Source organism: Gavialis gangeticus, unplaced genomic scaffold (assembly GCF_001723915.1).
Source record: "Gavialis gangeticus isolate Ggan-Ray unplaced genomic scaffold, GavGan_comp1, whole genome shotgun sequence".
In the NCBI taxonomy this organism is placed as follows: domain Eukaryota; kingdom Metazoa; phylum Chordata; order Crocodylia; family Gavialidae; genus Gavialis; species Gavialis gangeticus.
In genome coordinates, this window is record NW_017729008.1 from 13422987 (window position 1) to 13449206 (window position 26220).

At 41.5% G+C, this 26220-nt stretch overlaps 1 protein-coding gene across 2 annotated transcripts in view; it reads right to left on the minus strand.

Annotated features, from left to right (window-relative positions):
- Positions 1-787: 787 nt before the first annotated feature.
- BCAP29 (B-cell receptor associated protein 29) overlaps positions 788-26220 on the minus strand; it is a 35760-nt gene continuing 10327 nt past the window's right edge. For both annotated transcript variants that reach the window (XM_019509414.1, XM_019509415.1), the window contains exons 4-7: positions 25353-25488; positions 16865-16976; positions 4906-5006; positions 788-1808 (exon numbers count right to left, since the gene is read on the minus strand). In XM_019509414.1, the coding sequence (XP_019364959.1) occupies positions 1770-1808; positions 4906-5006; positions 16865-16976; positions 25353-25488 (388 nt within the window). In that variant the 3' untranslated portion in view covers positions 788-1769. The remainder of the gene's footprint in view (positions 1809-4905; positions 5007-16864; positions 16977-25352; positions 25489-26220) is intronic.

The following is a 26220-nucleotide window of genomic DNA, read 5'->3' on the forward strand; positions in this document are numbered from 1 at the left end:
AAAAAAAAAAAAAAAAAAAAAAAAAAAAAGAACGCACTTAATAGAAACTTTCTTGCAGTTTGTGTGTCAATGGCAAGGGGAGGGAAGGAAAAAAGTATATGCTGCCAGCTTCCTTGCTAGGCTGAATGATTTTTACTTGATGCCTTTCTGCTTCCTTATAGCATGTATTATTTCATAGATTTCATAGACATTAGGGCTGGAAGGGACCTCGGAAGATCATCGAGTCCATCCCCCTGCCCAAGGGGCAGGAAGTCAGCTGGGGTCATAGGATCCCAGCAAGATAAGCATCCAAATTTCTCTTGAAGGCATTCAATGTAGGTGCTTGAACCACCTCTGATGGCAGGCTATTCCAGACCTCGGGGGCTCGGACAGTGAAGAAATTCTTCCTAATGTCCAGCCTGAAACGGTCTTGCTGGAGTTTATAACCGTTCGACCTTGTCATCCCTTGGGGCGCTCTGGTGAACAAACGTTCCCCCAGATCCCGGTGAACACCCCGATAAACTTGTCGGTGGCGATCAGCTCGCCCCTGAGCCTGTGCTTTTCCAGGCTATTCTTTGAAATGAAAGTCAAAACATGAGAAGTAGGGATGGAGTGAGGGTGGTTCAAAGAAAGAGGGATAAACAAAGAGTGTTATGAACAATACTAATGCCATCTTTTCCAGAAAAAATAAGATCTCAAATTATGCAAATGTTTTGAACTTCTGGTAAATAAATACTGATTCTGAATGCTCTAATGAAATAATTTACCAGGTAAGTTTTGTACAAACACACACAAACACAAATATAAATGCTTTAAGGATCCCTTTAATATAACAATATTCAACTTCTTAGTAGAAAATTTCAGCCAGCTAATGCAAGTGTTTTTAGAATGCAAAAACCCATGGAAAACAGTGTACATTTGTTTGAGGTACTTTAGCCATGAAAAAACAAACGAGAATATTTTTCAAATAAAGTTATACTCTGCAAAGCAAGAAGTTAGGTGGTACAGAGTAAAGAGATCTCAATACTTGTATAAATAAACCAGAGGATACATAACAATATTTTCAGTTGTGACTAAAAAGAAATTCAAAGTAGTCTCAAAAGAGTAATCATAACGCATGCACAGTGCATTACTGCAAACATGTTACTCTTAGTGGCTGATTTAAAAAGAAAAAAGTAAAACCCATAAAACAAAAGAGCCCCACCTCCTCAAAACAAAAAATACCCATCCAAAACCACGCACACAAGCTAGTTTGCGATAGATTTAGAAATCTAGATTTTACACTTTTTCTGACTGTCAAATACTTCACACAAATATAACAGCAGATAGAGTGTTTAACTTTTTTAAGTTGAACTGTACAAGGCTAACAGTTGCTGGCAAAAGAAGCTGAAGTTGTCAGATTTACACAGTTTGTTGTGACTTGTAAACCCATGCAATGCTATTGGTGCTATTGTCCATAATCTTTTACCATGTTGCAAGGCAAAAGGATGGAGAACCACCAGGTTGTTGCTCCTGAAGAAATTTTCCCATTTAAAATGCTTAATTTTACTTCACAAGAGCAAAGACAGACTTCATGGCATATCTTCTAGATCATTTAATATTCTCACTACAGCACAGAATATATTTGGCAACCAGAGCTGTAAGTAGAACATGAATTGCGAACCACAGTGCTTTGGATTTTAAGAAAATCTAATCTTGTTTTATATTTATACATGTTGTCAGGAGGCTAAAGATAAGAGTATGACTTTCACATGGAGGCAACTGTATCCATGGTCTTCTCTGAACCACATCTATTGGTCTTTCTTGTCCTCTTCCTCACCTAAAAGGTCCTGAAAAGAGAGACAAACACATCAGAAAGAGAATTAAAATTAACAGTCTTTGCACCTGGCAAGAACACAAACTGTTGTGAACATCCAGCCTTAACTGTGAGAGCATCCTTTTTTTTTCTGCTTTATTCACCACAGACCTTCCATAGCAGGCCGAGCAGGGATCCTACAGCCAACAGCTTCCTTTCACTATGCAACTGATTCATCCTCCAAGTCCTTCCTGTTTATACTGCATGAAGCTGTTAATATTCTTATAGTTTAGTCTTATGGTTCAACTTCATGATGTTTGATCTGTACGGCCAAGGGCCAAACAACTGCCAGAAGCAGCAGAACCATAAAACAGTACCACAGCAGAGAGAAAAAACAGTTGGTTCCCACATGCCAGAGCTAAGTTCCACAGTAGCTTCCCAGCCCTGGGGCAGTGAGGTGTTCTGAATGAGAAAGCTGCTGTGTAGATTCTAAAATAAAATAAAAATACCGCACCCACTCAACCACACTAACTTGCTCTCCTCTTGTTAAAGCAAAACACAAAAGGAGACTTGTATGTGACCTTCACAGGAAACAGCAGAAGAGCTTGGGAGGAGACGGATCCTGGGTGAAATGAAAAAATGTCCTTTAATTTTAGGTGACCAATTTGAAATTTTTGTAATCCTACTTGGTAATAATATAAATGTTCAAAAAGCAGCTCTAACTGTCTTCAGTGCTCAATGTTTCTTACAAGACAGACCCCAATGACTCAAGCTGGGCAATCAGAAAATGAACATGTGATCTTAGAACTGGATACTTCCCAGCAGCATCCAAACTGCAACTATGAGACTATGCATTCTCTTCCTGCAATCACAATGCACCTTCCTGTATCAAGTGAACGTATAGGCCTACAAATAGTTTTTCACTGCACAACACTGATTTATCCTCAGACTATGTCCAGGCAAGAGGCAAGGATGACATTCTTAAGGCACGTTTACATGTCACTGTATGATGACATTGATATGGTGCCATGCTTCCTTTTGGAAGAACTAAAGGACGGCACAGTGCATGGTTAAATTTTGCTGCTATGTCACTGTATCAGTATGCTATACTGGGGGAGTGTGCCATATAGCAACATAGCTCGTGATCACATGTAAACCCATGTGATTGCTATGTTGCCACAGCATGTCATACGGTGATGCATCATGTCACTACATCACCATAGGGTGATGTGTAGCTGGGCCCTTAATGTTTTTAGAATACAGCTGCATGTGCACAATTTCCTAGGATTTTAAAAGCAAAAATTCCCATTGTGTGGGTTCTTATTGACACTCTCATGGTTCACCACAGACCTCTGCCACTTAAGCTAACAGAAATACATATAAACAGCCACAGCTTTGTCTCCTTTCTATGGACCAGCAATAAAGAGGGCAAGACATTTAGGCAGTGGCTTCTAGCAAGTATCTGTGATGGCAGAGGAATGGTAAAGCTTGGGAATCCAGGTTCCACACACACCTGATTTTAGTCTCTTTGTCCAGCCAATTCCTGTTTTCCCTGACCCGACACCTTGCCCATTGGCCCTACTCTTCCCTATGATTTCCACTTCCTTCCCACCACAAGCTCCTAGCCTCTCCCCAAACCCCTGAACTCGAAACCCATTCTCCTTGCCCAATTAATTGCTGTCCCAGTGCCCATTTCCCTTTTATTCCCCTGCTTACACCCAGTCCATTTTTCTAGGAGCTTCAGCTCAGTCCAGTACTCTTCACCCCTCTCTGCCCACATCTGGTTCTTGCCCACTCTGTAAACAAGATGCCAGCTGGGAGTGCAAAGGAGAGAAGAATTGACAGTACATCTATATCCAGTGCTAGTCTCCTGCCTAAAGTAACATGGTACTGCAGTTACAACATCACTCTGTTGTCCTGGACTCAAACATGCCCAGTTGCTGTGTTGAAGAAGAACACCAAAAATGAGGAGCTGAAAGAGATGGCATAGATCCCCTCACTTCATGCAGATTGTGTACACAGTCTGGTTGGCACCGGGGCCTGAGGGGCTGCAGTATTAGCAAGGCAAAATACTTGGAGATTTTAACTGCTAATCTAAAACCTCTCTGAGCATACATGGATTTTCTAAATGGCTATAATTTGGCCAAATTGGCACAGATATTTCACAGGAGCAGAAAAAGGGTCCTTCCTTTGCTAATTCTTAGAAACAGCTGAAATGTTTTGGAGGAAACTCCCCAAAAATTTTAGCCTGAGGCAGATACCTGACAGAGAACATTTCAGTCCACACACAGTTAAAGTTTGACAAACTGAAAACAGGGTCTTCCAAATGAGTGCCTGACCACAGTAATAGGCAACACTAGCAACCCTGCCTATGATTTTATGAATAACCAAACATGGAAACCCAAAAATTAAATTTAAAAAATGTGGCGCTTTTGCCAGTTATGGTGTTTGTTATCATTATTCACTTCACTCAGTTTGAAAAGCGATTGTAATCTAGGTTTTTTCCTTGTTCCTTGAGGATTACAGTCCAAATGCTGCAACATTGTTATATACAAGAATCAAAGCACAAGCTACATTCTTATGCACACAGTAGTGACATTTCTATCGCTCAACTCAAAGCTTCAGTCTCAGCCTCTGAACGAAAGGCAGATATAAATCTTGAGTTATCTCCAAGCAATAGCAAACTGATCTGCATTTTTCTCTTCTCAGGAAAAAAATTACTAGTCAGACTTGCCATCAGATTCTTGCAGGATGGAATTCTGCAAGATGTTTTTTATGTAGTGGGGCTGGAGTATCATTGCAGCTGTGGTACAGAGAAAATGCAAGAAGCAAGGATTTTTTTTGCAATATCCAATATCAGTGAGGCAACTCAAGGAAAAGCACTCTGTGCTTAAAAGCTTGTCTAACATCTTTCCTAACTATATGATTGGTCTAATAAAATATATTACCTGAATAATTACCTAAATAATAAAGGATGCTTTATAACATTTATAGAATACTGACCACTGTAAACACTATGCAGCGCCAAGAGCATTTGATATAGTTCTCCTGGTCTTGGAGCAGAGACATGTATCATTTTGCTGGTACAATTTCAGAACATTCTGCTCATTCAGTGAAGCACAACCACCTACCTGCAGCCGTTCATGTTCTTTCATAAGACGATCATATTCCCTCTTAAGGCCTTCAGACTGCTTTTTAACAGCAATCACTTCATTGGTTGCCTTGGAAAGAGCTGTAAAATATAGAAGCTAATTTATAACACTTGGTAGCGTATCAGTGATGTTGTAGTCATGATGGTCAATAAATTAAGTGAGAGGCAAGGGTTTCTTAGGGTGATTATCCTTTATTGGACCAACTATGTAGCTGGGATAAAGTCAGGCAAGCTTTTGAATACAAGACATTCTTCCTCAGGTCTGATCACAAGGAGCCAGGAACATGCTCAATAGGGCAGACCCTACAGTGAGAGACTGCGGGACCTGAACCTATTCAGCCTCCACAAGAGAAGGCTGAGGGGGGACCTGGTGACCGTCTATAAACTCACTAGGGGGGACCAGAAGGGTTTGGGGGAGACGCTGTTTCCCCTAGCGCCCGCTGGCATAACAAGGAGTAATGGGCACAAGTTGATGGAGAGGAGGTATAGACTGGACATCCGCAAAAACTACTTCACAGTTAGGGCGGCTAGGAGCTGGAACCAACTTCCAAGGGAAGTGGTGCTGGCCCCTACCCTGGGGGTCTTTAAGAAGAGGCTGGATGCCTACCTGGCTGGACTCATTTGAGTCCCATTTTTATTTTTGGGGGTTTTTTTTGTTCTCCCGCCCTGGTGGGGGGTCGGGCTAGAAGATCTACTAGGTCCCTTCCGACCCTAAATCTATGAAACTATGCCGCAGGGAGTCAGACCTGAGGAAGAAAGTCTTGCATTCGGAAGCTTGTCTAACTGTCTCAACTACATAGTTGGGGCCAACAAAAGATGTCACCCTAAGAAATCCGTGCCTCTTAGCATTATGCAGTACTCAGGAGACCTAGTCATGGACCATAACCCCTTTGTGCTAGATCAGTGGTGCTCAACCTTTTTCTCCAGTGGGCCAGATGGGCAGTGCCCAGTCCATCTGGGGCCCAGATCCAGCTGGTGATCCTAATCCAGCACCTGGGGCACATGCAGCAGGCACCATCTGGCTGTGCAGAGGGAGGCAGGGGGCAGTCTGGCCCCAACCCAGCCCTGCAGGGGAAAAGGGGCATGGTTTGGCTCTGTCAGGGGGAAGGGGACATGGCTGGATCATGGGGCTTGAGGTTTGGGAATTGAGCAGGTGGAGGGTGGCCATATTAATGACCACGGCTCCCCTGCCACCAAATTCCTGACCCATAAGGAGCCCCATGGGCTGGATGTGATAGCTCCATAGGCCATGTGTGTCCTATTGGGACAGAGGTTGAGCATCCCTGTGCTAGATGTTCTCTGCTCCAAACAGATTCTATTCCAAGTACAAGATGGGCAGCACAGATACAGCAAGAGGAGAGGAGAGAAGAAAGAAAGATGAGAAGAGGACACAAAGTTAGGAGTGGTGGCAGAGATGGGCATGGTGGTGGACTGGGTAGAGACAAAAGGATGTTAAATGAGTAAAATACCAGCAGAGGTGGTAAGGAGGTGGCACAGAAAGATGTAGATTTGAGAGCTGGATTTGTACAGGTGCAATAAGGGGAAGGCTGCTGCATTTTATGAACAAATACCTATACAGTCTTTCAGATGTTCAAAATAAGTTTTCAATTCTACCTTTACTGAAGTTCCCCTGAAATACCCAATTCTGATCTTACATCAATGACAGTAGTGACTAAAAACATTACAGGACTGATTCTAATCTCAGCTGCTCTAATGTGAATCTGAAGTATCTTCATTTTTTTAAAACAAACCCAAATTAAAATAAAAAGACACGTGGTTGTTAAAGAAGATTGAAATATTATCTCTGAAAAGTAAAACCCAACAGTATTATATTGGAAGATTTTAGTAGTAATTAAATGCACGAGTTTCCCTTCCCTTTTCCTTTCTGAGGTGGTTAAACAAGAATCATAACCTGATGATCTTACAATTAATTTTGCTACCTATCTGAACTATAACAGTCTTATGTTTGGTGTGTTCTGCTTTATCTCTTGCATCCAAAACAGACATTCTGCTTTATCTCTTGCATCCAAAACAGACACTGAGAGAGTTTAGCTCATCATTTAATATTTTGGGGCAACTACTGTTCTTGGAAAATTTTTTTGATGAATACAGGAAAGGGCTCTCATTCTACAACCAAGGGTAGGGTGCATTCATACCAAGTAATTTCAAGAATGCCTGAGATGTGAATTCTGATCAGACTATTATTTCTTCATTAAAAGTTAAAGAATCCCCCTTCCCCAATTTTAGGAAAGCATAAACAACTACTGCAATTACCTCTGATACCAAGGCCAGTGGTAGTGTCATTACTGTCAGTTTCTGAGTAGTACATCCTTTCATTCTGGAGAATACTCAGACTTGTTTGTCCTTTTGACTAGAGAGGATGTTTTTTGCAGTACAGCCAGCATATGTCAGTGTAAAGAGCCTTATTTATTGGCACCCTGCAGTCAAGTCTATTTAGACAGACTCGGGCAGTTCAAAGAACTTATATGGTTTGGCATTTAAAATATCTTCTGTATACTGTAGTATTATTTTGGTCTTTTGGCTTCCCTGAGTAAAGTCTAGTTTGACAAACAGTTTACCTAACCTGAACAGGAAGATAGATATTTCATATATAGCTCAAGGTTTCATTAGTCTCTTCAGTAGTGGGGAGAAACTGCAGCTGAGTGTCTCATGTAACCTGTTTCAGATTTAGTTTTTGGTAACTTCCATGAACATTAACCTACAGGAATCAGTCTCATAACTGTTAAAAACTATTTGGCTATCCAGATGGTGCCGTAAGCATTCTGAACACAAAATACAGGCCTAATTTTGCAAGTGTTTCTACCAACCTTAAATAAGATTACCTAAGAGTAAATATTGCCAGACTGGGCACAATAATCTCATGCATCATCTTTAAGGTAAGTAGGTAACTAGATTTCTGTTTAAGCACCCATTAGAGATTTCTTGAATCAACAAAAATATTACAGATTGATAAAAAGGTATGTTGTTCTTTTGTGCTACAGGAGTTAGCACCAACAACAGGCTTATTTTGAAATGAGAAGAAAACTCCACTGTAAAGTGGGATTTGAAAAGGATAAAGCAGCTATGAGCATGACACTGAAATACACTTTAAAAAACAGGTAGAAGCAATAATTCTGTATCTGCTACAGGAACTCCAACCCCTTTGTCCATCATGTTGCATAACATGACATTCTTGAGGTCTCTTAAATGCATGAGCTTTACAGTTGAGAAGTGCTGAACAGGTCTTTTACCACTGGGACCCTTTGTACCCTTTCCTTCCACTATAGAGTAAATATACTAGCTTCTCTAGTTAATGTAGTAAGAGACTGAGAGGATAGGTTTATTGCACGCTGTGGTGTGGCATGCCAGTTTTGGGTCTAAGAAGCAGTCTCACAGCACTGCCAGGTTGCTGGATACAGGCTAATTCAGTTTACTTAGACTTCATGGAACTCTGCACTACCATGAATAGACCCTTCCTGCTACCTCGAGCTAATTCAAGTATTCCTACAGTGCATATGGTTCACTCAAATTAGCCATGATACAGCAGAGATCGGTAACTGCTAGTTTAATACATGATCCCAGAAACCCATTTAAAAAAAGTCTGATACAATACATAAAAATGATTTATTGTAAATCAATATTATTAATAATAAAAATAAAAAAAACAGCAACACTATTTGTTGCTCTCCTTTCTCTGATCACATGTTTGCATCCTTATATTGTGAGCTGCCTCAGCCAGGGGGCTGTTTCTTTTCAGATGTGTGGAAAATCCTCTCGGAAAGATGCTGTTCTCATATCCTCCACAGAGAACGGTTAGTAAAAGGAAGGGTGGTATTTTGAACAAGAGGCTTTATCATGCTGTTACCTTGATGACTACTCTGCCAAAATCCTCATCCATTCCATTACCACTTCTTTATGCCTTCCCAGATCTTCAGATTCCAGCAGTCCATATACTAAAAGAAGGATGATAATCACCCATGTTTTTAGATATTCTGTTCGATTTTCTCTCTTTTGATGACCTATTCCTAGATCAAAACTTTCCTCCCTTAAACTGCAATGGTCTTCCTAGTTTTTCCTTTTAGAAAGGAAAGGAACACCTGGCTCCCCTGAACTCTCACTGGCTTCTACATCGCCAAGAGATCACCCAATTCCTTTATATTCTTCCTTTTACTCCCTAACTCTGCTAGTCTTCCCAAGGCCTTCTCCTTGTCCTTGGAAGACAGTCTTGCCAATAGCAGTTTAAGCTTTCACCATTCCTCTTGGCATTTAGGAAAAACACGGACTTGAAATGCAATAACACCATTCTATTTTGCATTAGTTAGGCCTGAGCTAGAGTATGGTATCAGATTTCAGATACCATGTTTTAGGAAGACAGGTAAACTGGAAAGGTTCCAGAAGTAAATGATGAAGATAAAGGGGTTAGAAAACAAGTCATGAGGGAAGCTCGACGGAATTAGGTATATTTTAGTTTGGAGAGGAGGCAGTAGGCAGGGGGCATGACAGCAGCTTTTAGATATTCAAAAGTTTGCCTTAGAGAATATGGAGAAAAGTGTTTTTGTGGCAATGGGTTTAAAGAGCAGGAAGGCAGTTTTAGATTAAATGTTAAGGGAAAAAACTTCCTAATGTCATTCCGACCAGTGGAACAATGGAACCAGCTGCCCAGGGAAGCTATGGAATCCCGTTCACTGGAGGGGTCCAAGAAGCTGCACGGACCTTTGCTGGCGTGGTTTAGGAATAGCAGGTATACCTACATGCAGAGGGTGAAATTAGAACAGTGGGGACCAACCTTTTGGCAGGCGTGCCCTAAATTAGCCTTGCATCCTCCCTAAGTGGCACTCTAATCCGTTCCTCTGCCTGATTTGCTGCTCTGTTTTCTGGTTCCTGCCCTGTGCCCTCTGCCTCATCTACTGCTCTGTTTCCACATCTATCTGCTGTTGTGTTGACTGTCTGTCCCTGATCTGCAATGTGACAGACACAGAGGCTGCCCATGCCACATTTGGCGCTCATGTGGTTGGTTGACCACCCCTGGACTAGAAGAGGCTTGTTATTAGGCCTGTGTGAAGTGGCTAGTATTCCCGCTCTCCCAGCCTGGCAATGGCTGCCCCACCTCCCAGCACTTGGGGAAAAAAACACCTCGACTCTGCAGTTGCTGCTGGGTGGGGACTGTGTGGGGTGCTCTGCACAAGCTCCCCGATCCCTACCCTTGCTCTCCCAGCCCCTCCACAGGTGCCCTGCCCAGGCCAGCTCTGGCCCTTTAAGAAAAAAACGAACCGAAACTCTCCCCCACAACTCACCGTTTCTGCCAGCAGGGGGTGATCCCTGCTGCCCCCCACTGCCCCACACCACGTGGGGGGCTCTGCACGAGGCCCCAAAGACCAAAAGCCACAGCAGGAACAGTGAGTCCAAGAGCTTTTCTTGGTTATTTTTTTTCTTAAAGGGCCAGAGCTGGCCTGGGCAAGGCACCTGTGGGGAGGCTGGGGAAGAAGTGGGGGTCAGGGGATTTGTGCAGTGTGAGGCAGTGGGGATCGCCCTCCCCTACCCCCTGGCAGCACCTGGTGAGCACTGGGGCTTTTTTTTAAAGTACCAAGCTGGGGCAGGCAGGAGCAGCCATGCAGGGGCTGGGGGAGCGGGCAGGGGTCCCCCCAAGGTTCCCTCCCCCACCACTAGTACTTACCAGCTCGGAGTCAGTTGCAACTCCCTGCTGCAGCCACCAGGGACTGCCCAAATCATCAAAGCTCTCCAAATCTTTTCCAAAGATTCGAAGAGCTTTGAATCGATTCGGACCTTTAAATTGGTCCCCTGATTCGATTTGGATTTGGCAATTCAGCCATTGAATCAGGCCAAATCCCCTCAATCAAATCACCACCTGAAACTTTGCACAGCCCTACTTGTTATCTCTGCCCACAGATATTTGACAAATGGACTCATTTTTATACTTATCTTTACTGAATAACTCTTCTTCTTTTCCTATCCCTATTAATTTCCACTCTACTCCTATTTTTGTTTTTAAATATTTGACACCAATACATGGGAAACCATCAAGTTATCTTACACTCAGTTTAAAATAGGTTCCAGATATTCCTATGGCAAATAACTTTATGCATATGATCTTCAATATTTTTTTTCAGAGAGACAAAAATAGAAAAAAAAAGAAAAAGAAACTTACTCCATGCTTCCCAGTTCTTTTTAATATTTAGGTAGTATAATGACATTGGACTATGACATCTTTTAAATAATAGTATTGTGTTAACTTGATCTCATACTTACTAATGGGGGGGTTTACAAGGCACAGTACAATACTTTGGTTGTAACCAAAAACAAACCTATCTCTAAACATGAACAAAATATCTTTAGATCAACAAAGCAAACAACACACTGCATTGTTTCAATGTTTTAACTAAAACACACTCATGACAGGTGTACCTCACCTAAAGCTAACAAGAAAGCCAAGGACAATCATGCTATCCACTTCTCCCCTATTGGTAGAAGACACAGGTAAACCCACTCGATCCCTGCTGGGGAAGAAGGCTGGGCTGCAAGGAGTGGGGGGGGTGTCACAGAGAAAGAGGTAGTGCTGCCTTTACAAAATTATTTTCCCTCCATATCAATTCAGGCAGTACAGCAGAATTCCAACTAAATCCCCACCTACATTAATTGTTATTATAATGTGTGTTTGGCTGCACTGCATATATTATATATATATATTTTACAGTCTGCCTTTTATCATGTAACGGGAATAAAACAGAAAAATACATAGGTTCAATATACCTAAATTTACGTTATTTGTCACTTTAGGATGTGTTATCTTAAAACAGGTTTTTGCATTTAATGTCCTAGTGCTCTTAAGAGAAACCCAAAGAAAAATAATTTTTGGCAACCTAAAAACTAAAGTCACTTACAAAAATACAACCATGTTTATGCCTTTAAGTATGACTAGAGAGCCATGTACACTTTTAAATGCAAGTCTAGCACTTCCTGTTGTCTCATTAAATTTTTCTGTACCCAGCTCCCAATCTTAGTAATTCACCTAGACAGGGGTGGGATTCCTACTGCTTGAGCTCTGTGGGTTGCAACCTCTGATCCAAGATATTTATCTGAGATCATACCAGAAAAGCATCTTTAGGACTTGGAATAAGACTGGGGTCAACAGACTCCCAGTTCTGCATTCCAACCACTGGACAAACAGCTCTCAAAAATGAGGACCTTTTCATTGAACAAACTTTTAGAATAAAGGCTAAATTCATGTATTTTATAGCATTTTCATTTTGTGCATATACAAGCTTAGGTACTGAAATATCCCAAACAATTGGAACAATTAGCTCTATAGCTTCAAATGAAGTTGTTCTCACTACAGAGAAATTTCAGAATCTATAATATGGGTGAAGTAAAGGGCCTTGCAAAAGCCTTCCCCACTGCAATTAGTGCTATCCCTCTGGAATATTATAACTGCAAATGGTTATGATATTTTGCACTGTACAGGACGCTTTTAAATACAGCTGTGGACATGGCTATGTCTCGAGTATTTAAAGCACATGGCTGGAATAAGAGGGGCTTTGCTTTTATATCTGACCTTGATCTAGCCCACGGCTGTCCGTCAGGTGATCTACGTAACCCGCAAGAGGTTGATATGTGCCCCCCCTCCCCCCGTGTTGCAGATGGAGTCTCTGGGCTCCCCTCCTCCTCTGACTGCCACTTCTCCTGGGGGCAGGACAGTGCAGCACAGCACAGGAAGCTGAGGGAGAGTCTAGGTCACAGGAAGCAGTGGTGGGTGGGGTGGTGCCTAAGAGGGTGCATATGTGGGAATCATGCCTGCGCAGTGCAGCAGTAGGGGGTTGCCTAGTGCAGTGGTGGGAGGGGGTGCCCATGCAGGTGCATGAAGCAGCCGGGGGTTAATGGAGGGGAGTCTGTGGCTCACCTGGTTCAGCCCCTGTGGCATGTTGCCCCTGCTGGTGTAGCCCTCACGGGCTTAGAAATTGAAAAACCCCGATCCAGCCATTTAATTTTCAGAGACATTTAAGTGACTTAAAGGCCAAGCCCAATTTTCAAAGTTGCTTAGAGACTGAGTCTCTAAGGGCATAACTTATTTGAGGAAATATATCATTTGTAAATTTTACACATAGTCATCAATGTTAAAATGTAATGGGTGGTCATTTTACAAAACCAGAATAAAAGAACTGAATGCGTCTCACTCACCAGGCAAGACAACAGAAGTGTTAGTGGCTACATTTCTTGTGGCTGGGAGGTTGGAAAGAGCAGAAATAAGTTACTGGGGGTATGGAACTATTACAACCTTTTTTTTGGATTTCTCACTGAAAAAAGTCTGACCCAAGAAATTACTGTGACTGGACTAATTTATGGAAGAACAGAACTATACTGGGATGGCAAGTGCATCAGTTGTGTTTTCAGATATAGATAGAAGGATTCAGGATAGATCACACAATGTGGAATATTACTGAGGAAGATGTCAACCTGCCAGAAAGGGGTGACAGGAGTCTGTTCTGTTGCAATGTTTGATATTTGCTAACCCACAGAACTTTGTTTTGTAAATAAAGCTGTAACTTTTATCATATGCGACTGCAGCATCAACAAAAGGTGAACTGAAGTGGGCAGGATATGGAGCAGGAAGAGTCCCATGGTCCTGGATATTCTCCAGAAATTTCACACTTTAATAGGTCCCTATAGCACAGGAGCCATGAGTAAGAAGAGAAGGCAAAGAGGTCTGATTAACACCTGATCACTTGGCATTTTTTAAATTGCCAAGGAAAAGGATGGCTACTTTACAGAACTTCCCTTTTCCCAGACTATTTCCATTTGCAGACCTGTTTGTATTGTAAATTTCCCCAAGAATCCCACAACAATGCTAGCAAAATGGTGCTAAGCTATTCAACGTGTAAGGTTAGAATGTGCATCACTGACTGGAATTAGGAAGGTGAAGTGCTGCAGCCCTTGCAAATATGTATGTACAAGTTCTGCACAAGGAAAAAACAATCCCCAAACATTTCAATATGTACAAGCTTGTAGGCACAATACTAGCACCCAAACTGAGATCCCCAAGAATCTGAATCAAAATTTTCTTAGAGTAACTAATTGTATTCTTAAGACATGCTTACAGTTTATGGAGTCCAATTTTTTGGCTTATTAAACTCTAAGGGTACTCAGTCATTCCTGGATACTACTAAGGCATTCTTCATTATATGCTTGTGTATCTATAAAATGCCATCTCAGAAGGGTTTTCTAAAGACGTGCTATTACATGTCCAGGTATGCTAGAAATGGATTTAGGCTCTGAATGTGCTAACACACTGCTGGGTGCCTATAAAGCCCTCAGTATGTGGGTCTTCAATAAAGGAAAATAAAAACCCACTCTTTCATTTTTACCACATTGTTAAAAAAGGCCTCAAATGGGGACAGAAAATCCAGTACTGAGAATGGGGGAGAGAAGGCGAGGAGACTAGCTGACATTTGTTACATCCTCCACACTTTTCCTCAGATTTAGGTAAACCCTTCATCTATAATCCCTTCCCTCTTTTGCCTCGTCTTCACTAGAACAAAAAATAAAAATCTTAAAGAAGAAATGGCATTTTGCAGTTGTCAGATGAATTAGCAGGTTGAATTAGATACTATTCCTTTGAAGGACCCCTCTTTGCACACAGTCAACATTATTACTTGAGTGGAAAATGCAGAAAGAGTTCATATTAAACATTTCTTGTCCCAGAAATAGAAAAACGGTGAACTGAGAACATTATAAAAAGTTCTGTTTTCCTTTGATGCCAGCACATGGACTTTTACAATACATTAGATTACCAAAATTAGAATCAGTAACATTTTAGTCCTAAACGCAAGTCTGACTGCAACTTTCCTAGTGTGCACTAACAGCTTTATGATTCACGTATAGTCATTGTTTAATGGAAATGAACCACTCAAAATGACCCCAGCATTATGAACAAATTGTTTCATTAGTACTTCCACATCACAATATGCTGTAGATAGACTTCCATTCAAACAGCAGAAACACAATTGTTTAAGTAATTTTACATACCAGCCAAAGCAGACTGGATCTTACTGATATAAGGCTAAAGGTAGACTATAAAAGTTTATCATTTATTTTGTGTTTTATGTGTCACAATGTCAAAATGCTTTCAGACATTTCTTTCCAACTATGCAAATATAAAGAAAGAAATGGTAGTTTTAGTCAAGTGCTATTGAAACACAACAAAATGAAAAACCCCATTTTGATGCACTTGTCTTACTATTAACATGAAGCCTCAGAGTCTATTCCTTAATTTCACTGCTGAAATTTCAGAAGATACCCTTTGATAACCTGCTACACAAATTCAGAAGATGTAGCCTGAATCAAATGAGTGGGATGTATCCACCTTAGTCTTTAAGTACCTTAAATTAATTGATTGTCAATTAGCTGAAAGTAACAAGAGCCTAAGGTAGACCCCAGGAAAGTGAAACATCATTAACTGAAGATTGTTGCTAATCAAATTTAATTGTGCATGTTCAAAAATTGGTTACAAATTTTATTTAAAAGATATAAAATGAAGTGTACAGGATATCAGGCCCCCCAAACTGCAGGAGGACTGTGGCCAAAACAGCATGTGCTAAAACTACTTACACCCTACTTTTCTATAACATTCCCAATTAAAAAGCTTACAGTATATTAATGCTCCATATTGCCAGTTGGTTTAAACACACATATGCATTTTCACATTTTCCTTTCACTAGGCCTGTCACTTCAAAGGCAATCTTTCCTCCCTTTCTGTAAAGAAACAGCAGGGGATGCACAGCCCATAATCAAACATGCCTCAGAAGGAAAGGCATAGAGCAGACCCCCCTCCTATTAAAATCATTCTTGCTGCATAAAGCCCAACTAAAAACAACTGTTCTGAAGTTTGCCACCAGATTTAGACCTGACAATTTATAATGATTCATTAAAATGTCTGAAGTAGCTTTTTAGCAGTGGCACACTATGGTACCGGAACACTGGACACTGAGCTCACAAACATTGCTATCTTATACTGACAGCACATTAGAGGCTGCAAAAGAAAAATATATCATTTTTGGGGTAGCTTAAATGTGCATTTGGATTTTCACAAGGTCATGAGTAATGTTATCCAAAACATTCATTTCAGACAGATGAGTATTCACAAATGTCAGGAACCTTGCAAGGTCCAAATAAGACATCCTCAAACAGGTAAAATCTGCTTTTATCTTGGTGCTGATTAACCAAGAAAGCAGTTCTGACAGCCTAAACCTTAAACATGGAAGCCAATAAGAAGTGTTGTGCTACAAAGCACATCAAAGAACTTCTCTTTATAGATTTTTTTTCAAAGAAATGCTACTATATTTCTCTTTTACAGTAAGAAACAGAGAGAACTCAAGTAAGGACTTATCTGTGACTTAAAAGGCACACTGTACTGAACACAAACTTTTCATATACTTTCCTTTTATATGAGGGGATAGATTTTACATGATCTGAAAGGTCATTTAGTACATATATCACCCTACAAATTGATCTTTTATTCGCTATAATACTTGATCAAGACATACTTCACAGAATGAAAGCAGCTCCAAGCTGTAACTCTACCACCTTAGTTACACTGCCATTGTTTACAATATACAACTTCGTGGAACTAAAATATTTACTGCAAGACAGAAAATGACATTGGTCTGTACCTGGAGTCCTAGGCCAAATACAATTGAGATTCTAGCCTTTCTAAGCAGTAAAATCAACTGTGTTACACTTGGGATTGTTTTAGTCTAGGAATCTTTCTCTATTTTTTATTTTAATAGAAAAATAAAACCTATAGGAATACAGAAATATGAGCAACCTGCATTTTTCCTTATAGTTTTAGAAATAACCTGCTTAAATGGACCAAACCTGATGGATAGAAAGCCTAGTCAATCTCATTGAAAATAAATGCAACAGCTTACCATTTGAAGCTGTCTTTAATTCATCTGTTAGGTACTCAACTTCTTGCCTCAGTTTTTTGTTGGAGGCTTCCAGTGCCTGTTCCCTTTTATACTTCTCCTTTTCATTCAATGCCTGTTGGAAAACAGACTAGTTGTTATAGTTAATATTGGCTTAAGTTACTACTAGACGTTAATACCAAAAACTTTAATAATATCAGCCTAGATCAATAACTCTAACCAATGTAAACAGGAGCAGTAAGTTCTCAGCCCTTTCAGGGCAGGGGAAGAAAGGGAATATGAACCTATATTCATAATAATTTAGGCCAAAATGAACAGTTATGACAGTGTATTATAACCTGGATAAAGATACTAAAGAACATCACTCAATCATTCTGCATTAAGCCCATAATTTGTTTACATTATACAATGTCTTTGAAAAAACTTCTTCATGGCAAGGGTGGCCAAAACTTGGAATGGCCTGCCAAGGGAGGTGATGCTCTCCCCTGCCTTGGGGGTCTTTAAGAGAAGGCTGGATAGACATCTGGCTGGGGTCATCTGTCCCCAGCCCTCTTTCCTGCCTAGGCAGGGGGTCAGACTTGATGATCTGTTGACGTCCCTTCTGACCCTAACATCTATGAATCTATGAAAAAATGTGCCCAGTCTTCAAATGAAGTACATAAGTGATGGATTACCTATGGATATAGGGATGCTCTGTTTTGTAGTTAGTTACCCTACTTGAAAGTCATATCTTATTTCTAGCACAAATTTGTTCTATTTTAGCTTCCAACCACTGGATCTCATCATTTTCTACTGAAGAGCAGTTTACTATTAGAACTCTCTTTTCTGTACTGCTATTTGCAGTCTGCAAGCAAGTCACCTCTTAACCTTAATTTGTATAAAATACTGTGATTTATCATCTATTTAGGCTCCTAGATGTGACTTTCTCTAGCTCTGAGATGAGCACTTGCAGTTATCAAGAAAAGCCTTGTTAAGATGCTAACAACACACTATCCACTGCTCCAAGAATTTGAGATTGATTAGATCTCTCCTGTTTATGACAAGAATATATATTTTTTGCAGTGAGGGGCAGTCTCACACCCAACCCCTAAGCCTAGAGGGCCAGGAGACCAGCATTTGTCTAGTCCAGTGTTTCCCAAACTAATGATACCTGGGGCACACTTTTTTCTGGATTAAAATTGGTGGCATACTTTTCTGAATCTTGCAGCACCCCACTTGAAAATCAATGAGCTAGATATAAATTCATAAAAGATACAGACGGGAGCCTTGAGGCTAAAAAAGTTGAGAATCTCTGATGTAGTGGTGGGGGTATGACCTTACCCTGGTATGCCCTGCTCTTCTCACTGTTTGTCCCTCCCAACCCCTTGTCTGTAGCGCAGGGAACCAGGACAGCCCCTGCTGCTGAGGCTCCTACTGCTGTGTCCCACATGCCAGCAACCACACCCTGCCAGCGTCAGAAACACAAGAGTGAAGGGGATGAGCTGGCTTGCAAAGCACAGCTCTGTCTATGCATCTGTCCATCCTCCTGCTCGTGGCAGAAGGCACATTTGGGAGTGTCAAGAGGGGAGCTGGCATAGGGGCTGCCTGGGGGAGGGGAAGGCAGCAGCAGTGAGGGAATCCCTAGAGCAGTCACAAGTATTGTTGGAGTGGGGGTGGGGTGGGGATGAGAGCATTTACTCCTAGCAGGATCTCACAGCACACTTGTCATTCTGGATACAGACAGAAGCGACAATTTTCACCTGATCTGGCCATAGAAAGCAATGTATAGCTGTGACCAAACATAAGTGCACAGCTGCAAATAGCTTAAAAATGGCCAACGGGGTGAAAATCTAACCCCTCATTGCATGAGGTATTAGATAAAGATGTTACAAAAAGTAGTGTATTTTGTAACTGCAGCGCTGCCAGCTTGTAGATGTTTCAGAATGGGAGGGAAGAAAGGGAGCAGAGGGAGTTCAGTCTGGGGTTTTTTTACCCCCCACCCAGGTATATTGCAGGTGTATCGCAGCCCAGCCCCCACCCCTTGAGGTGGGGGCTCCAATTCACCCACCTCACCCTTCAGCACCAGCTGGGGAGCTCCAAGAATAAGCTCCCTCTGCCGTCTTCCCCCTCCCATTCTGAGACAGCTTAGCCTTAGCTATGGGAACCTGGCTGCAGGCTCCCAGCACAGCTAGATTCCCCTCTCCCCTGGAACCAGCAGTGAACTTCTGTTTGCTCTGGGGTAACATAACTCAGAATGCAAAAGTTGTTCTGAATTATAGCTGGGAGCTGCACTTCTGCCTGTACCATCTATTGGCACACTAGTATGCCATGGAATCACAGAATCCTAGAAAATTAGGATTGGAAAGGACCTCAGGAGGTCATCTAATCCAACCCTCTGCTCAAAGCAGGACCATTCCCAATTATATCATTTCGGCCAGGGTTTTGTCTAGCTGGGCCTTAAAAACCTCCAAGGATGTACATTCCACAACCCCCTAGGTAACCTGTTTCAGTGCTTCACCACTCTCCTAGTGAGACAGTCTTTCCTAATATCCAACCTAAACCTCCCTTGCTGTAACTTGAGACCATTGCTCCTTGTTCTGTCATCTGCCACCACTGAGAACAGTCCAGCTCCATCCTCTTTGGAACCCCCTTTAGGTAGTTCAAGGCAGCTATCAAATCCCTTCTCAGTCTTCTCTTCTGTAGACTAAACAAGCTCAGTTGCCCTCAGCCTCTCCCTCATTAGTCATGTTCCCTAACCCCAAAACCATTTTCATTTCCCTCTGCTGGGCTCTCTCCAGCTTGTCCACATCCTTTCTATAGTGGGACAGTACTCTATATGTAGCCTCACCAGTGTACACCCTGTGCGAATACATGGGCTAGCTTTTGCCCTTCCATCCTTTGGGCAAGGATGTACCTCTGGGAGTTGAACTCTCACCAGCACAGCCTGCTGAATCAGTCTTGCAAGCAGCCCCATGCAGCCCCTCATGTCAGAAAGGTCAAACAAGAATGGGGTTAGATCTTCACCTCTCAAATTATAATTTCTATCTTGATAGGTATGAACTTCATTTGTGATGAAGAAAGGCTTGAAGGGCCAAGAAAAATGCAAGTCAATAAAGCTGAGAACGTACTAGGATTTTCCCAAGAGTAGGAAAGAAGGGGTCAGTATGAATACATGGGATGCCACTGCCAAAATGAAATAAGCAAAGTGGGAACTCTTTAATGCTAAGGAGCAAGAGGATATTAAATGGAAAAAGAAGAAAAGAATAGATAAAATAGTAAAGAAGTTCAACAAGGAAAGACAAATATATATTGACAGAGGTGCTTTAGAAGCAGAGACAGCAGCCAATGGAAGAGCTCTAAACCAAACTACAAAATGCTTGCAAGCTATTTCAGTTGCAGTTACAGCAAACCAAAAAAAGAAAAATGGAAATATTTTCACCAGCCTCAAAGAACAAATTAAACAATGGGTAGAAAACTTCTATTATATTTAAGTAGACCTCCACAGAAAACAAACACCAACAACATAGGTAAGAACTTTATAGCAACTGCATGGAAGTCACCTTCAGGGTGGAGGAGAATGTTAAACAGCCGTCAACTAACTATAAGGCCAGGATAAAATAACTGCATATCTACTCAAAGCTGGTTGTGAAGAGAACTTAATGACTCTGTCATGGCTCTTCAACTAAGTATTGGGACAAGCACCTCCCCAGAATGATAGGAGGAGAGACTCATAAAATTGCTTAAGAATGGCAATTTAAGCAACTGAAACTAACTCTTATGGGATAATACTTATGTTAGTCTCAATGAAGGCCTTCTGAACAGAATCCACCAGACTACTGACCGCATATTTCAAGAACAAGCTGGATCTTGCATCAATGACTTCTTTGCAGTACTCAGTATCACTGAACAAAGGGACAAACAGCAGCTACCACCCATTTTAAATTTCAGAAAGCCATTCATCATATTGACAAAGGGTATCTGCAGCAGATGCTGAAAATCAATGGATTCTCTTGTAAAATTATCCATATGTTCTGCAGTCTTCTCCAACCAGGAGTGAAACAACCAGTTTAATGATAAGGGTGTGTCGTCTCCCTTTTGTGATTTGGTGTCGTCACTGCACTTTGCTATGCAACAGATTTCTAGCGTGGAAAACAGAATGCCATGATAGATTGTGTCCTTGGAGATCTAGACTTTGCTGATTATATCTGTCTCCTGAATACACTCCTAAATGAAATGCAGCAAAAGACCAATACCTTAGAACTGCTAAACAATTATGTCTTACAATCAACAAGACAAAAAACAAAGATTATGAAAGTCATTATGACCACAAAGGATTCTATCATTTTAGAAAGAATAGCTTTGAATAATGTTGTAGTTTACTTGCACCTTTGGCAGCACCTTTCATAACTCTGATAACTGAATTTGTGATAGTCATCAAGTTGGTAAGACACAGATTTTTGGAAGCTTATCCCAATACAGAAGTCTAATATCATCAGTATCAGCACTGAGCTCAAAACCTTTAGTAGCAGTGTCACAAACATCACTCTGTATGTACTGAGTCATGGAGAATGGAAGAGCAACAAGTCTTTCCAAGGGAAATTAGAGGACTTTCTTTCAGTGTTGAGCCTGTGCTAGATATTTCAAGTAGAGTAGGTAGAGAATATAAGAATGTGGAGATGTTGGAGAGGGCAGTTACCAACAGCTGTGCAAATAGAACATGTAGGAAGATGGATTTGGCTGGCACTCAAAATCTGGCTGAAGTAACAGACTTCCCCTACAAAGCCTGTTTTGCTAGTCTCAAGGCCAAAAGAAGAAAATTTGACTCATTGGTCCTTTGCAGCACATTAAAGATGGAAACAGACTTAAAAATTAACAGTAGGAGATTAAATAAACTGGCCTAGAACAGGACTGGCTGACAAAAAGTTGACTTCTGCCTTGTGTGGTGCAAGCAGTGGTTTGGATTGGATAGATGATCTGTAGAAGTTAGGTACCTACTATGCTTTGAAACTTGCATTCCTGCTTTACTTGTTGCTTGAAGTATGATGATGCATCACAGCAACTCAAATAACTGTCCTGTCTTTAAAGTTCTTAGATAGCCAGAAGTTGTTTCTTGGACCTCTTTTTTTTCCCCTCAGGTGACTAATCCCTCCTCTGAAGCAACGCCTCTGTTCATAGACCACCCTCAGCAAGCACATGCTCCCTCCCAGTTTAGTACTTCCATATTTAAAAGTTCACACTTCCAGCAAAATATGAATAGGCAAGTTCTGAAGTTGGTATTTATTAGAGAGTAAGTCCAATTAGCAATGAATATTGAATTGTTTTACAAGTTTTGTAGGCAACTGACAAAATAAACAGAACACCCCAACACTCACCAAACCAAAAACATCATGCAACCATTGGTGGCTATGCCAAAGCTTTCCTTTACACAGGCTATGGGTCTTGAACTCATCAGGTCTCGTGCGCAGTAGCATGTGCCCTGGATTGGTCCTGTATGCTGGTCTGGGGCATACGCTACATACAGTGTGTAGGTCAAGTCTGAAACCCATGGGCAGCACCATGGGCTGGATGATAGGGCTCCACAGTCTGGATCTGGCCGGCAGGCCATGTCTTTGACATCCCCAATATAGACTGTTTTAAGAGAAGCCAGTCTGCCCCTAATTTACTTCTTTATGAAGACCCAATGTGCATAAAAATGGCTGCCCAGGTACAAGTTTAACACATGAACGTAATCATCTGAGCTCAGTCATTTATTACGTACACATATAAGAGAAAGGAACAGAAAGAAAGAGGAAGGTGTAATCAGATAGCAAGAGTTGAAAGGAACAAGCTGATCTCCACTTCAGTGACAAAATATTCCTGCTGCTCACTCAACCATACACCTACTGTGATAACTACTCTAGAGATTAAGTCCAAAGAGTAGTTTGGACTCCTCCCCTTTGCAAACTGTTTCAGAAGTGGGAAGTACTGATGACAGGGCCAAATCTCCTGGCATATATACTAGTAACCCTGAGAATGAAGGAAGCCCTTTCTCTCCTGTTGGTGTCTATATGCCCATTCCCAGCTTATCCAAAGTCTGGGCTAATGGTGGAACATAAGAATATAAGAATTACCATTTACTGGGTCAGACCATAGGTTCATCTTGCTCGATATCCTGCGTTGTGCAGTGGCAGAGAGTAGATGCTGAAAGGTAGAGTGAACTGGGTATAACCAGGGTTGTTTTTCCCAGTTTCTCTCTCACTTGCAGCCTCCAGCATTTAAGGTCCAGGAAGTTCTGATTCAGAGGCTGTATTCCTAACTTCCTTGCTCAACAGCTACTGATGCTCTTTTCTTCTAAGAATTTGTCTAATCCCTTTTTGAATCTGGCTAAACTGTCGGCTTCCACAACATCTGGTGGCAACGAGTTCCCCACTTTAATTACATGTTGTGTGAAAAAGAAATTCCTTTTGTTAGTTTTAAACTTATTACCTACTAGTTTCATTTTGTGACCCCCCTAGGTCTTGTATTGAGAGAATAAATAATAAATCCCAATTTACTTTCTTCTCAACATTTAGTATTTTGTGAATTCTTATCATGTCCCCCCTAAGCATCTCTTTTCTAAATTGAACAGGCCTAGCCTCTTTAGTCTGTCCTCAAATAGAAGCCCTTCCATACTGCTAACCAACCTTGCTGCCCTTCTCTGGACCTTCTCTAGCTTTTCTATACTCTTTTTTGAGGTGTGGAGACCAGAACTGGACACAGTATTCAAGGTGTTGATGCACTATGGAATTATCAAGAAGCCTTTTAAAAATATTGGAATCACATTAGTTGAGGCTGTTTTTATTGATAGGGTGCATACTACAGCTAGGAGCTTTGCAATTTCTGATCTGAGCTCTTTCAGGTCCCTAGGACAAATGCTATAAGGTCTTAGGGAACCTGGGGCACTTCTCCCTGCCCAAACATTTCAGCATTACCTTCTCAAGTTCCATAACAGGCAGTGCAAAGTGAGAGAGAAAATCTAAGTCATGCAATCTCTTACCAACTACCATGAAATGATTTGAAAACACCCTTGATCAACATTATGACAGTGTATTATATAGACCAGGGGTGGGCAAAATGCGGCCCAGGGGCTGGATGCAGCCCGCCAAGCCATTCTATCTGGCCCACGAGGCCCCTAAAAAAATTTAGAAAAGTAATATTTATCTGCCCTGGGCTGCCTGTCATGAGGCCCTCAATGACTTGCCAAAACTCAGTAAGTGGCCCCTTGCCCAAAATAACTGCCTGCCCCTGATACAGACCATGGGTAACAAACTCATTAGACCCCAAGTACCCTGGATGGCCCCAACAAGCTGGAATTTGTCTGGCACAGTAAAGGACTGATCTGTGCAGAAGAAGAATTGGTTTACTGTGAAAGCTAATCAAGAAAACATCATTGCAACTGATAAAAGATGCCAGCCCTTGAGACTCAAGTTCTAACTTTAGAGGAGGTGTGTTCAGTTCATTCAGAATGCAGTGGGGCTGGATCTGGAGCTGTGTCAGGTGTATGACATGGTCAGAAATTTAGTGGTGGCAGTGTTAATTGCTGCAGCTCTTGGAGCCACAGCAGCCACTGCTTATCCCACTGCTCAGTTTTTCTTGTGGGCAGCCCCACTTGCCAGATGAAACAATTCCAGGCTCTGGATCCAGCTTGCTGGGCTGGAAATTTGGCGGTGGGGTAAACAGTGGCAGCATTAATAACTGTAGTTATGGGATCTGGAACATGGAGCTGAATCGCGTGGCAAGGCGGGATATATGAAAGTGGGAGCAGTGGTGGCTGCTGTGGCTCCATAAGCTGCAACAATTAACACTACCATCACTTGCCCTACTACCAAATTCCCAGACCTGGGCTGGATCTTTAACTCCCCTGCTTTAGAACAGTGGTTCCCAACCTTTTTTATACTGCAGACCAGCATGGCAGTGACGTGGGAGCGGGATGGGCTGCACGGAGTCGGCTGTCTCCCTCCCGGGGTTGCCCCACTGCCCAACACGTCACTGTTGGCAGTGGAAGCCGCTCGCTCAGGCAGACAGATGGGGGTGCCACAATCTGGCAGCCATCCCTTTGCAGCCCAGTACCGGGCCGCGGCCCAGTGGTCGGGAACCTCTGCTTTAGAAGGAAGAAAACACTAGGGCAGAAGCTTTGTAAACCTGCTCACAGTGCACTGCCAAGGCTGCTACTAGGTGGAAGAAAAAAGAAAGTTAGTTTCCCTTTTAGTTTGCTAAGATCTTTTTTTTAAAAGAATGTTCGTGTACATTGAAAGCCCAACACAACTGAAACTTGGGATTGCATCTTTCCAGACATTTTGCTAATTTAACTCCCTCAATTAAAGACAAGCTATTGAACTATTTATTAATCCCCCTGGATTATATATTGGAAGAAACTTTTTTTTCTTTTCCAGGAGACAAAAAAACCATTTGGTAAAATGGGATCCAACAACAGTTCTTGTTGCAATAACCGCTTCCATCCCTAAAACAAAAATTGAGAAAAACCAAATGATACCTGTTGCAGTATTTCATTCTCCTGTAGGCATTTTCTGGCAGCTTCACTAGTGTTGGCTACCTGAAGTTCCAGAGCTACCTGAATTCCCATCTCTTTTGCCAACTGAGTGATTAGGGTAACAGTACGCCTTAATACTCTGAGGAAGAAACACAGTGAATAACAAGTACTGCAATGCACAGTGAAAGTGTAAGCATTATTGCATTTTTTTCTCTGGTATGTATCCTAGCTTTCTGTTTAGATTTACAATAGATGTAAAGATGAACAAAAGTACTTCTATAGCTAAAGTGGAGACTGCATAAGATCTTCTATCATTATTAAGATGGACATGTAAGCTTAGAGTCAAATGCTTGATAAAATTAAAAGCTGAAAAGGTGTTCCACCTTTCAAACTATATTCCAGTTCCAAGTTTTATTTTTTGCAAAGGATAACATCACAAATGCTCCATGTATCCTCCACCATGTGTTCCATAAGATGGATTCCACCCTCACTGCCCCTTTGCTTGGTTTGAGTGGGTCCTTAAAAAAACAGAAGGGCAAAGATATGCATTGAACAGGCTTAAGCTATTATTTAGTTTTTCACCTAAGAGAACCAAGCTCAAGAACCAAGCACCAAGATGCTATGGTAGGGAGGATAATATAAAAATCTCTATATAATATACCTGCCACGTGTAAAATGTAACTGAAAAAAAATGTTGCTTAATATACATTAGCAATATTTGTTACTCCCTTGTATATTTATTGACGATTTTGTATTTTATTGCACACCCCTGTATATCATATGCACCTTGTTTTTGAGAGGTAGCATTAAAAAATAAATCTTCCCTGTACCAATTGAGTAACAACAGGTAGGGAGCCAAGACTACCCCTGA